General features: G+C 41.0%; 1 protein-coding gene and 1 long non-coding RNA gene across 10 annotated transcripts in view; one reads left to right on the forward strand and one right to left on the reverse strand.

Annotated features, from left to right (window-relative positions):
• Positions 1-650: 650 nt before the first annotated feature.
• On the reverse strand, positions 651-1,696 carry LOC144367144 (uncharacterized). Its single transcript, XR_013426432.1, has 2 exons — positions 1,557-1,696; positions 651-1,121 (listed from the first exon to the last, which is right to left on the reverse strand). It is a non-coding gene; the product is annotated as an uncharacterized LOC144367144 (long non-coding RNA).
• Positions 1,697-2,349: 653 nt separating this feature from the next.
• The window catches only part of Smg7 (SMG7 nonsense mediated mRNA decay factor), a 78,144-nt gene continuing 66,290 nt past the window's right edge, over positions 2,350-14,203 (forward strand). For 4 of the 9 annotated variants that reach the window (XM_040276658.2, XM_021722569.3, XM_021722570.3 and 1 more), the window contains exon 1: positions 2,385-2,519. Coding sequence is in view for 1 of the 9 variants with exons in the window: in XM_040276659.2 (XP_040132593.1) it covers positions 2,491-2,519 (29 nt within the window). In the remaining 8 variants the exon portion in view is untranslated. Of the gene's footprint in view, positions 2,520-14,203 lie in introns of all 9 variants that reach the window. The other 5 variants (XM_013356179.4, XM_013356180.4, XM_040276659.2 and 2 more) reach the window with 4 other exon arrangements.

Raw genomic sequence — 14,203 nt, forward strand, 5'->3', positions numbered from 1 at the left:
TGTGGGCATTTAACCCATAAACTCAGGGGAACAAACTATGTAGGAACAAACTAGCCCATTTTTGGGCTCTCACGACTTAAGGAAAAGCAAGATGCTACATCGGAGATGTGACCAATCTCTCACTAGATGGCTCTCTTTCCCAGGAGTGGGCGGCGCCTTGGTGTCAGAGGGATGATTGGGGGCAATGTACTGCCGCAATCACCGCGCGTCATCGCGCATCATACTAGGCGCTTGTTTGCAGCACGAGGGGCACAGGTCACTTTCTATTTCCTTAATGACAATCTGTCCTTGGGATTTATTTCAAATTAGGCAGTACTTTCCTTTTCTATTTCGTTAATGACAACCTGTCCTTGGGATTTATTTCAAAGTAGGCTGTACTTTTCTTTCCCCCAAACTTAACAGGACGTTCCAAATAAACATTGGCCGATCTTTTAGTGGGTGCGGTCCCAGGGAAGGATTTCAAAGTGCCCCTTCAGCTAGCCTGGAAAGATGGCAGGAATCTGATACTCAAACCAAACCAAAAAACCGCGCATTCAAATCTTGGTTTTAACTATCCAGTGAGGGGTGCATTTCTAAAGGTTGCGTACCATTATTTATTCTCAAGTATTTTGGGATACCTGCTTACATGACTCCACAAGATGAACTGAAAATAAAATTTGGAAAACGTCAATTTATTCAAGCTGTCAGCATGACGACTTCTCCAGCAATTCGCATACACTCTACAATACACGGACTGCGTTTTAGCCCCGTACCTGACACAAAACGCACATAAGACATTCAAAAAGAGTTGTTCATAATGGAAAATTCTTTTCCTAGACTCCTTTCATTGGACTTTCGTGCCAACACTAGTTTAGTCAATATTTTCTCTCTGATCCCCAAATTACAGGGTGTCAAGTTCTAAAATACTGAGACTCCTGGGAGGAGGGTACTTGAAAAGCGGCTTTTAATAATCAAGCCGGGATCCTTACTGGGAACCCTTCTAAGAGGGAGGGCAGTAAGAAGCCCCTCCGACCGTCCTGGATTCCAAAGGCTTGAGTACCACTTGTCAGCTTTCTAGGACGCGTTTCCACCTTCGCCGGTCTAGTCCGCAGGCTGTCGGACGCTCAGTCGCCGACCGTGTCCTGTGGGGTGGGGCGGAGGGGATTTCGGGAAGGGGTCTGCTGGCAGGAAAACTCGGATGTGCTTGTCGGCGGAAGAGGGATCGCTATTGTCGTGTGCCGCTCTCCTCCCTCAGGGACCCCGTCCAGGCGGGATCCCGCCTCCGTGAGCCCGAGGCAGTTGTGGGGAAACCCCTCGCCCTCCCGCGCAGCCCGGCGTCGCAGCCTCGCTTTCGCCCTGCCCGCTCCAGCCCACCACCCGCCAGCCTTCAGGCCCAGCATCTTCTTCGCAGGCCGGGCCCACTCCACGCTCGGCTCAGAGAGGAAAGAAACTATGGAGGTGGTTCCCGCCCGCAACCGGGTGGAAATGCCCACGGTGAATGCCTCGGGGTCTCCCCACAACTGCTAAGGGAGGAGGGAAGGGAGGAGGAAACTGACTTCACTGCCCGGGAAAACTACCTCGATTCCCACACCAGGGTGGCCTGTGGATGGAAGGGAAGTCGAGGGGGAATCCTGGGCGGTTTCCCGGGAATCCTTTCGCCAAGGGGAGGGTCACCCCGTCCGCACACTCCGGTTACTATGACGATACAACCACAGCCTCCAGTTGCCATGACAGCTGCTTATCCAATCCGGTTGGTTTCCTTTCTCTTCCACCCTACCTCCTCCAAAAGTCTCCCAGTTTGCATGGGGAGGGGCAGCAGCAAAGAAGGAGGCCTTCGCGTCACTCGCGCGCGAGGGAAGACAAGAATCGAGGGATTGGCGGGCGGAACTGTAGGAGGAAGGAGCGGCGTTTCCGGCGGGGAAGAGTGGAGGAGTGGAAAAAGGAAGAGAGAAATCGGGTGGAGTGGAAAGACGGGGGGAAGACTTTGAGTGTAACTCCCGGTCGATTTGGGCTCGATGTTCCTGGTGAGGCTGGGGTTGCCTCCTCGCGCGGGAGAAGAGGGGTGGATCCGCAGGAAGCCGCCAAGCGCTACCAGCAGATACCGCAGCAGCGGTAAAGGCGCCACACGCCTTGTGGTTCCCAAGAGGGAGCGGTACAGAAAGACGGAAGTCACCCTGAAGGACCAGCGCTGTTGAAATCTCGCGAGAGAAGCCCCACTTCCTTCCTCTGTTTCTCCCTCCTTTCTCCCCCGCCCCCTTCCTTCTCCCTCCCCTTTCCCCCTCCCGGGTCGGAGTGTCCCTGCGCCCCACGGGCCAAGAGCAGCAGCTAGAGCAGCCTTCCCCGCTCCCTCCCCCTCGCCTCACTCACCCTCCCCCCCCCCCCCGCGCCGAGTGAGGAGGAGCCGGAGGAGAGGAAGATGGCGGCGGCCGCCAGCACCCGCGGTGCCGCGGGGCCGCTCCGAGGAGCTTGAGAGACCCACGGAGGCTTCGCGGGAAGACGCGGCGGCGGAGGATGAGCCTGCAGAGCGCGCAGTATCTCCGGTGAGTGCCCAGGACGTGGTGGGAACGGGCGGAGGGTTAGGGCAAGAGGCAACAGACACAGAGGTGGTATGTCCGGGGTGGTGGGGGAGTTGCTGCGTCCTCCTCTTCCCCGGCTGGGAGGCGGGGGCTCCGAGGGGATCTGCGGGAGGGGGCGGAGCGGGCACCCACATGCCTGCAAGGGTGTCTAGCTCCTGCCGGCCAGGCTGAGCTCCAGCGAAGCCGGCCGGTCCCGGTGCGCGGAGGGAGGTTGGGGAAGCGTGAGAATGTGTGTTCGCGCGCGCCCGGGGTCTCGGGCTCGCCGGCGAGTGGTGGGGAGAGACGCCTGGGAAGGCATCTGCGACCCCAGGTGGAGGTGGGTGTGGAAGAGTCGGATCCCTGTGGCAGGGGAAACGTGGTGCGGCGTGGGATTGGTTGGAGGGATGCATGCGGAGAGGACTGGGTGGAAGTCGGCACACCTGGGGTGCCGGCGGGGGGGGGGCAGACCGGAGGGGGGTAGACGGCAGGAAACTAGAGCTCCTTCTTCATTCGCGGGCTGGGAGTAGTGAGAATTAATTTCATCTGTAGTTAGTTGACCAGGTGGGGGAATATGAAGACGGGGAATGAATGGGGAAGTGAGGAGAGGGAGGTACTCTCTATGAACAAGCTTGTGTTCCCTAGAAGAAACTGGGTTGGAATCAGTGTAGTTGGAAGATACCATTCTGAGAGTCGTGTGCATTCATTAAGTGTGGTGTAAGGAACTTGTATGTCCGAGATACAGTGACGCATGGATTGTGTGTGTGTGTGTGTGTGTGTGTGTGTGTGTGTGTGTGTGTGTGTGTGAGAGAGAGAGAGAGAGAGAGAGAGAGAGAAAAAAAAATAGATATGTGTGTCTGGGGTGGGCAGATGGCAGCTATTGATGAACATTTCAAGAAGGAGAAGATACAGATACAATAGAACTTAGTACCTGATAGCAGAGAGCATGTTGAATATAAAGACCTCAGCTATCATGCAGCGAGAAAGGAAGCTGAATAAGAACTTGGAGGTAGAGCTAAAGAGGGTCAAAAATCTTGATGGTACATAAAAAATAAGCTTAGATTAATTTGTGTGTTGCTTTGCTACTGCTTAGAAAAGGAGAAGATCTTAAAACTGGTCCTTTTTGTCTTGCAGGAGCAGAACTAAGAAAGGCATTATAGGAAGATGTTTTTTAAAAGTGGTTTCATACCTTGTGGAGGAGGGAATTGGATGGGATGGAAGTCTGAAATTAGCAGAAAAGTCAGTTTAGCTGTTTAGTGAAGTGAAATTATTGATTGTGGACCCCTATATATATTGTAAGAAAGGGTGGTAGGTGATACAAAGGGTGGCTATTCTGCTTTGAAATTAGCATTATTAAGCACAGAATGGAAAGGAGAGAATGATGAGATCTTTGAACTATGCTTGAATGCCTTTGAATAAAGCAACTTACATGCTCAATGACCATAGGACACTTGGAATGATATCTGTATATTGAGCCAATTTCTCTATTATCCCTTTATTGTTTAATGTATTATATAAACTTAAAAAGTACAGCTGTGGCAAAGAGCAAATGTATTAGATAAACTTAAAAAGTACAGCTGTGGCAAAGAGCAAATGTATTAGATAAACTTAAAAAGTACAGCTGTGGCAAAGAGCAATGGTAGGTACTGAAGAGGGATATGGAAAACATCATGACAGTCCTTAATCTTAAGGAATTTGCATTTTAATATCTATTTGGCAAGTAAATTAATAATAGCACAGTACCCTGAAAGATACCAAATGTTATGAGTCCAAAGGCAGGAGATTACCTATCTGAGCAGTTGGAGGAATCAGGAAAAGCTGTCTGTATTCATTCACTCATTCATATACTCATGATTCATCAGTTGTTTAGTTGGTCACCTATATGAGAGGCAGTGTACCAGCTGCTAAGAATAGAAAGTTAGAACTCCACCCTCCTTTTACAGACTTACAGTTTGTTAGGCTTTAAGAGGAAAATAGCACTTATAATGAACTTTAAGGATGAACAGTATTCTGACAGGTGTGGATTAAGGAGTTTCCAAATGCAGTGAAACTGAGCAAGGTATTTAAATAGGAGAGAGAGAGAGAGAGTTGTTCAGTTAAACTAGAATGTAGGGATGTTTTCAGTTGGAAAAGCTTACATAGAGTTTTATCAAGTTTGACTCCTTCCTTTTTCAGATTAGGAAAGTGATTTATTTTGTTAATCAGCACAATCAGAAGAACTTATCCTTGGGTTGTGGAATTCATGATAGACAACTTGTGATGAATTTAGTACTTTGAAGAAAGGAGAAAAGAAAAAAGAATGAACATAATGTTTAAATAAGCTACATACTTCCAGCCAAAAATCAAATAAGCAAAAAGGGGGATTCATAGGAGCTGGTGTCCCTTTAAGATTCCTCAGAGCCAATTTTTTAAAAAACATATATATTTTTAGTTGTAGATGAACACAATGACTTAATTTTATTTACTTATGTGTGGTGGCTGAGGATTGAATCCTGTGCCTCACATGTATGAGGCAGGTGCTCTACCACTGAGCCATAGCCCCAGCCCACCCCAGAGCTAGTCTTGTCCCATTATTGTCAGTTTTTCCCAGGTAAATAAAGCAAGTGTTAGGATTCATAGGAGCCAGGGACTGAAAGGTGTGTGTGTCTTGGAGGCGGGGATGTGGTAATGAAGAAGGACTTCACTAGCCTCAGTTTCCTTCTTTCTCCTTTAGATAATTATTCATTCCATTTAAAAGCTGCTGTGGGGAGACTGGAGAATATCTTCAAGGAAGCATTATGTTCACTCTCTTTGAAAATAGAACTGTTGGTTTTTATAGAATCTCAGGGTGGCTGCTGGGTATTGCTGAATGAGTGTGGTTGGGAGTGTAGCAGTTATTTGTGACCTTGACACTAGGAAGAGTTTATTGTCTACCTTTATTGGTGGTAGAAGACCATGACTGAACAATTTTTAAAATACATAGCTACAGATCTTTTCTCATGTAAATGAAAATTAGTTTTCTCTTAGCTGAATTTTAATTTCTCAGGAAAAAAGAGGCCAGAGTGTCTAGCATTGAAATGGTGGCATGGTGGGAAACGAGGGAGCAATGTGGCAGTTTCAAAAGAGTAAGAAATGAGGATATGAGGTAAGAAACCTCAGTAAGAACAAGAAAAGGGGAATTCAATATCAAGGGGACTGAATTAGTCTCAAGTTGTAGAAATATAACAGATGAGAGGCAGAATCTCTTTATAGGAAAGGGGATGTTTTGTGGGTTTTTTCTTTGCTGCTGTTGTTAGAAGGGAGATGTCATTTTTTCCTAATAGTAAATTAACATGACTCCTATCCAAATTAAAATACTTTCTTAAATTTTACAAAAGTGAGGATTGAACTTAAATATGGAGGTTCTAGGCTGAAGAGCATTGGGAATTTACCACTAAATTTGAAGAAAAATTGGATTTTAAAAATTTGATTTATGATAAAATGAAAGATTTTGAAAAACTTTTAACACTTAGGTGCAGTAGAAGGAAAAGAGTGGGTTGAATATAGTTGCTTTGGTAGGGGAGGGGGGAGAGTGAGAATAGGCTATAGATGAGATCTTAGATGAGGTATAATATACTTCAAAAGAGTGGTGTTTTGGAAGAGTAGAAATATGGATTAACAGCAGGGTCAGAAAACTAGGGTAGGAGAAGTATTAAACTACCAGTAGAGAAGACATCATCAGAGTTGTTTTGGAAGATGAGAAAGTAGAATAATCATAGCCATAGGGAATACCAGTCAAACAGGTCAAATCCTATTATAAAAAAGGTAGCACAGGTGCCACCAAATGACATCTGTTGCTGTTATGGGAGACACTGCTCATAGTCTGTATTCTCTCCAACTTTTATCTTTTGCTTCTTCACTGTTTTTGGTTTTAATTTCTTCCTGTGCTGTGGGTGTTTCAGTAAACCCTTAGCTGATCCTTGGTATTAGACTTCTTTACAAGAAAAGTCCACAAATTTTCCATTTTATTAGGATTATTTTTATTTTTTTGCTATGATACCTCTATAGAGAATAGGGAGTATTCTGGGGGCACACTTCTTTCAGAAACTTTGTTACCAGAGGTAGAAATAATGTAACAGCCACAGAATTGTCTTCTGACATTGCAGAAAAATGGTTTTCATTTAAATAGTAGTGAAAATATCCATTGTGTTGAAAGATAAAATGTGTAGTTGAAGGGCTGGGGTTGTAGCTCAGTGGTATAGAGTGCTAGCCTAGCATGTGTTAGGTACTAGGTTAATCCCCAACACCATATAAAAAGAAATAAATAAAATAAAGATGTTGTATCCATCTACAACTAAAAAATTTTTTTTAAATGTGTTATTGTAAATCAATGTAAATCTTGGGATGAAGCTGGATAAAGTAGCAGGCAATGCCCTGTCCTAGCCTGTGGAGAGGAACAGGTAGGAGAGTGGGAGAATTGGGAGGAACGTGTAACTAAATAGGCTGGGCTTCAGGTTATTTACTGTCTCCTGAGACTTCAAAAAATCCTGTAGCACATGCTGATTTTAATCCATGTGGTCTACCCAATCATGCACATCCTTTGTAGGATATAAAGTAGCTTTGGTTCCAGAAAATCAGTAAAACATGATTTACCAAATATGGGGAAATTATTTGAAATAAATGACAGCCTCTTGAGAATTATACTTTGTTAAACTGGTACATAACCTGTTTGGCTATTGACTGGTTAAATTATTTTAGCAATTGATTTCTGCTTCCCTTGTAGTTTCAGATGGATTCAAAATATATACTTTCTGCCTTAGCCTATGTTTCATTTCTGTGCTAACAGCTGCTGTTGTCTACCTTTGTGATAGAGGAAGCAATTGTTGAGCTTTTTGTTGTTGTTTTTAATGAGTATGTTATAGTAAGATCTGGAACCACCAGTATAGCAAGTTTCTCAGGAGGCAGTTTTAGGGTGGAGAGTGGTTCAGACTTTAAAAGGGATAGTTTGTTTTATACTGTAGTAAAATTGTTGGTGGTTTCCAATGACATCTCTAACTCTGGAGAAATTTTCAGATATTTGTTATTAAGCACATGAATGGGTGCCTGAAAGTTTAGATGGGTTAATTTAACCCGTCTTCTTGTTCAGAGAATAAATTATTAAGCGTAAGTCTTACAGATAGTGGATTGTTCATCTGTATGTAGATATGTTGGCAGTTGGTTGTCACATATTGCCATATAAGTTTTGCAGTCGAACTATATTCACATTTAGTTTGCTGTATTGTTTTGCATAAACTTATCAGTGATCTGGGATATTGTAACTAAGAAGGACTAATCAGCAGTTAGAGGAAAATGTAGGGATGGAGTCTTGCAAATATGTTACGTGGTAAGTGAGAACTTGTAACCACCTCTTTTCTTATTAACATGTAATTGAAGCTGTTTAGGAAAGTTGTTTTTACTCTCTCTTGGTTGGACCCAATTTTTAGTCAGTGAAAAGAGAAAGTGGCAACTAATTGTTCAAGAAAACTTTAGGAATCTCAGGTAGACTAGCAACTTTGGATCTTTTTCTTGTTGGCTTCATTGAGAACAGGGTTTCTCAACCTTAGTACTTAGTGACAGTTTGGGGTAGATTGTTCTTCATTGTGTCCTGTGCATTGTAGAATGTTAGCAGCCTCCTTGGCTTTAACTTTAAGATTGCCAGTTTCATTCTTCCCCATTTGTGACAAAATATTTCCACACACTGCCAGATGTTTCCCTAGGTGTGCTGGATGTTCACCCTCAACTGACAACCATTGATTTAGAAAATATGTATAGGAAAGATGTATCATGTATGCATAGTATCTGTCAGCTTTCTATCACTATAACAAATAACCTGAGATTATCAGCTTACAAAAAGAATTTGTTTGCTCACAGTTTTGGAGGTTTCAGTCCATGTGTTTGTCCCTATTACCCTTGGGCCTGTGGTGAGGCAAGTACATCATGGCAAGAGGATGTGTGGTGGAACTAGCTGTTCACCTCATGGCAGCCCAGAAGCAAAGACAGCAAGACACTTCTGTCCCAGCCTCTTTTGAGGGCATACCCCCAATGACCTAAAACCTCCCATGAGTTTTGTTTTGTTTTGTTTTGTTTTTAAGGCTTCCATGAGCCTTTCCCATTCCCCTTTCTTAAAGATTCCACAACCTTGTAGTTGTGCCACCCTAGGGACCAAGCCAAGCCTTTAACTCATGGGCCTTTGGTGGTGGTGGGGGACGGGACGAGACGACATTGCAGAACCTAACTGTAGCTCATAACATGTATGAGTCTGTTTTCTTGTCTTCTCTTTCTGTAAGCCATGGATTATTTCTTAAATTTTATTGATCATTTTTCTCGTAGGTAGTAGTGGACTAGTTACCATGTTCATACTTTATCCAAAATGCTTGTACATATTCATTTTTTCTTTTTTAATCTTTTAATCTTACCTGCCCAGTTTTATTTTGCTGGCAATTATTGAATACTAATGTGTAGAACACAATTACAGGGGTTTTGCCTATGGCCAATTCAAAGATACTGGAAAAAGACATTTAAGTAACAACAGCAGCTGGTACACCATTAAGTGCTGTGATAGAGAAACAAAGGTACTGTGTGAATTTGGGAAAGATGTTTATTCCAACAGAGGTAGAGGTAAGGTGAGGAGGGTATCTTGGAGGAGGTGAGATTTGATCTAAGTATTAAAAGAAGGATGGAAGTTTTAAAGTGGATATTGGGACAAATTGACATTTCAGGGAGGAAGGACACCTCCTTTATTCCAAATTATTTTTTAAAAATTTTATTTATCATTTAATATATGACATTAGTATTTTGACTAAGCCTTTCTAGATTTTTCTAAGATAGGTTTGTGGACAGAGAAGTAGAAATGTGAAAGTAGTAGTTCTGAAGATTTGGTGACTGGTAAAGGCCTCAAAAAAAAAAGGAAAAGCAATTTGGTCAGGTAGGGTTCCTGCAAAATCCTCTTTAAAATATTGTGATTTTAAATGTACACTAATTCTCTAGAACCTATTTCAATTGTGTTGCTCTCTTCTTTTAATCTTTTAAATTATTCTTTTCTTTACTAGTCTTCTCTTCTGTGAACCAACCTCAGTTTTCCCTTAAAAGTCCTATTCTGGTCTGATTTTCTGGTCATTCCTTATCTTTGCTTTATGGCTCAACATTTCAAGTTTGTCCTACAGTAGTTTTTTTCTTTTTTCCTTTTGTTACCATCCAGTTATTTTTCTTTAGTACTTCATTGGAGTTTGCATTTTTACAGGTGCCAAAGATCTGCCAAATTAATCCATTGATAATTTCCTTTTTCTTTCATACTCATGCTTTTGTCTTCCTGTCTGTGAAACTCTGTCCCTCTCTCCCTCTTTTTTTTTCTTTTTGACTTGACCATTGAGCCACATCCCCAGCCCTATTTTGTATTTTATTTAGAGACAGGGTCTCACTGAATTGCTTAGTATCTTGCTTTTGCTGAGGCTGTCTTTGAACTTGCAATCCTTCTGCCTCAGCCTCCTGAGCCATTGGGATTAAAGGCACCACTGCACTGGGCTTCTGTCCCTCTTTTATATATCTATTTATCTATCCATCCCACCAGTAAACATTCACTTTGGGTAAGCTGTATCCTAGGTCCCTGGGAATAAAAATCATTTGTCTTCAAGTAGTTTTTACTAAGCTCACAAGAAGAACCAGTTAGCATATAGTTTATACTAGCTATGATATGTATGTAGGGTACCTACAGGAAGTTCTTGAACTCAGTTGCTTTCAGTAACAAATCTGATTACCTGCCTAGTTTAGTTTTCCTGGCCTACCTCACCCCACTAGTGGCAAAAAGAAAGGCATGCCCCATTCTTGTTCCTCTCCTGGCATTACTTTTTTTGATATCACATCCACTCACAGGATTTTTGGTATCATTTCATCATCATTGTTTAACATCTGTCAAGTATCTACTGAGTATAAATCGTTGTCCTAGGTTCTGGGAAGACAAATTGGTCTGAGATATCATCCCTGCCATTCATAGTTATAAACAATTTAATGATATAGGTAAAAACATAAAATAATGCAAAGAGTACAGTTGATTATAGTGCTTTAAAAACGGAGTTTCTGGAGTAGAATTGCGTGGATCTAAATCATATCTCTGTCATTTACTAGCTGAGTTACCTTGGGCAAACTCTTTAGACTTTCTGTGCCTCAGTTTCCCCATCTGTAAATTTGGGATAATAATAATTACAAAACTCAAATAAGTTAGTATGTGAAGTTATTAGAATGGTTGTGGCAAATTATCAATACTGTATAAATTTTAGCTGTGAATAACACCTGAAAATTATCCTCTGGCACTGACCAGTCTTATAGTTTTGCACCTCTGCCTTCTGGTCATTCCTCAGTTTAGAAGTCTTACTGTGTCACATCAAATTCAGCAGTCATAAAAGTAAACTCTTAATCTTTCTTTTTCTCTTATCCTCTTCCTGGTGTTTTCTCTTTTTCCTCATTGGTGCTGCAGTACTCTTCCTTCCTGACCCCAGTTCAGGTTTAAATCCTTGCAGTCATCTTTGAGTTTTCCCAGTTTCATCACATCTTCTCCATTTATACAGTTCTGGAAATGTTGCCGCCTTGTTTCTCCTTTCTCCTTTTTCCTTGCTGCCAGTTTTATACCTATACTATTGAAGTATTCTTTCAACTGATGCCTTGCCTGCAATTCTTTTTGCAAGCAGCAAGAAGAAAGTATTGACTTTGAACTTTAAATGTTGCCATTTACTCTCTTTTTAGACCAACAGCCTACCATCTGTGGATCTTGATTTATTTATCTGTGAAATGGAATAATGATCTCGTAAGATTTCTGTCCTTGTTAAAGTAACTGATTGTGTGTATTTAGTAAATTCTGGTTCTCCTTTGGACTTCCCATCACCTTTCCCACTGCAAATTAATCTTTCTTATTACTTCTATCTTAATATTCCTGGGAAATTATTTGTGGCTTTCCTTTCCTTAAATTCCTTAATCTAGCATTGTTGATCATCCAGAAATTTACTCTAACTTACTTCTGCCATTTGGTACCTTTTTACTCTTTGATAGGAGCCACCTACCATAGACTAAAGAGTAATATCCTCATTGTCTTCTAGACATGATGTGTATTCCTGCTTAAGTATCTCTTATGCTGTTTCCCTTGTAGATAGTGCCATCTTCTATTAGTTTATTAACACACTTGAAGATTCTCTTACCTACTTTGGTGATTTCTCCATGCTTTGAATACTAAAACATTTTCAGTCTTTTAGTCATTTAGTACTTATAATTTCTTCTTTTTGGGGGAGGGGGATTCGCAGGAGGGTTGCTAGGGGTTGAACCCAGGGGTGTTTGTTCGAGGCCAGCCTCAGCAACTTAGTGAGACTCTGTCTCAAAATAGAACAGGCTGGGATTATAGCTCAGTGTTAAGTGCCTCTGGGTTCAATCTCCAGTACCAAAAAAAAAAAAAAAAAAAAAAAAGTTTGATGTTGGGAATGACTGAGAGTTTGGTTGAAGTGAATATCACATGAGAGGCTGGGGTTGTGGCTCAGCGGTAGAGCGCTAGCCTAGAACGTGTGAGGTGCTGGGTTAGATCCTCAGCACCACATAAAAATAAATAAATAAATAAATAAAAATAAAGGTACTGTGTCCGACTACAACTGAATATGTGTGTGTGTGTGTGTGTGTATGTATGTGTGTGTAAATATGTATGTGTATATATATATATATATATATATATATATAATCAGATGAGTTTAGTGGTCAGATTATATATTGTAAATTAAAATTGAAGGAATTTTGATTAGTCTTCATTGTGAGTTTCCTAGGGAGTCCAAGATTCTCTTTCATTAAACCTCGTCATTAATGTGTGTGTGTGTGTGTGTGTGTGTGTGTGTGTGTGTGGCTAGGAATTGAACCCAGGACCTTGTGCATGTGAGGCACTCTGCCAACTGAGCTATATCCCCCCCCCCAGTAATCTTAAGGGGGCAAATTATGTTGTAATGGCTGGTGTTTGTTGTACAAATTCCTATTAGATTAGGGAGACACAAAAGAAAGCTATTTATGCGGTGCATACAATACTTTCTTGAGATCCACAGGTTTTTAGATTTCTTTCCCCTACTTTTCTAAATCATTTTATCTTAGGTAAAATTTAATTATTTAGAACATTATTAAATATGAGGGAGATAATGAGAGTTTTGTGAAAACATGATTCTGAGGACGATTTTGGAATAGTGGGGTTTACATTTTAGAATCCTCATCTTTTGAGATAAAGAAGAGAGATGGAGATGAGTTTTTGTAGCATTAAGGGGAAACATTAGAAATCTTTAGTTACTGATATTAAGTGAAGTCTTTGGATTTAACTGAAATCCATCAAAATACTTTGCATACTGTGTTTTGGTGATTGGGGTTTTACTCTCCCAGGTTTTGTGCATGCACATGCATGCTGGGAATTGAACCCATGGCCTCATGCATGCTCGGCAAGTATTCTATCCCAAAGCTACACTCATAGTTTTCTATCACAGTTCTTTAATTCCATGATATCTTAAGTGATTCTAATTCTGATATATTTAAGTAACTGCCATAATGATGCATTAATATCCTCAGTCTATTTCCTAAAACTGTTCACAGACCACAGAAATTGAGTCTTTTTTCCTTCCCTATTCTTTCCAAAGGCATAGTATTTCAGGGGTATGTAGGTTGGAATATAGCAAATTAGTGTTTATTTTACTAATACTATTTCTTAAGAAATGTCATGTATTATTAGTTTTTGTAATCAGCCCATTACCTAAATAAAATTTTTAAAGGTACTGTACAGCTATGAGATAAGCAGTAGTGGGATAATCAAAATGCAACTAAAAGATGGTACTCAAAGAAAAAAACATTTAAGACATCTGTCTTGGAGTTTTTCTATTAAGTGGTGAAAACAGATAAAAAGTATAGTGTTAAGAGAACCATCACAGACTAAGCTTAAATATTAAAAGAGGATCTTAGGGCATCGGTAAAATTTTGTATATATGCACACATGTAGCTTGTATAATGTGTTTTGAATTGTAATTTTAAAATGTTGATATTATTTGTGGTATTGGGTATTGAATCCAGGGACATGTGACCACTGAGCGATATCCTTAGCTCCTTTTTATTTTTTATTTTGACATAGGGTCTTGCTAAGTTACTGACACTGTCCTACAACTAGTGATCCTCTTGTCTTAGCCTGCCCAATAGCTAGGTTTATAGGCATGTGCTACCACACCAGGCAATTTTTTTAATACCTAATTTTATATAATTGTTTTCAAATTTACTTAATTTAAAAAAGCAAATGATGTTTGGTTGAAATAATAATTTTTTAATGAAAAAAGATTAGAACATTTTAAGAAGCATAATTTAAATGATAAGGCATATTGTTTGTAAATTCTGTTTTCTATAAGGAAAGCAAAAGAAATGTGACAGATTAATAATTTTCTATTTTATTTTATTTTATTTTTTTTTTAAAGAGAGAGTGAGAGAGAGGGACAGAGAGAGAGAATTTTAACCTTTATTTATTTTTTCTTAGTTCTCGGCGGACACAACATCTCTGTTGGTATGTGGTGTTGCTGAGGATCGAACCCAGGCCGCACGCATGCTAGGCGAGCGTGCTACCGATTGAGCCACATCCCCAGCCCCCATAATTTTCTATTTTAAAAAGTAATTTGTTAATTTGGTTGTCTATA

Source organism: Ictidomys tridecemlineatus, chromosome 10, assembly GCF_052094955.1.
Source record: "Ictidomys tridecemlineatus isolate mIctTri1 chromosome 10, mIctTri1.hap1, whole genome shotgun sequence".
Classification (NCBI taxonomy): domain Eukaryota; kingdom Metazoa; phylum Chordata; class Mammalia; order Rodentia; family Sciuridae; genus Ictidomys; species Ictidomys tridecemlineatus.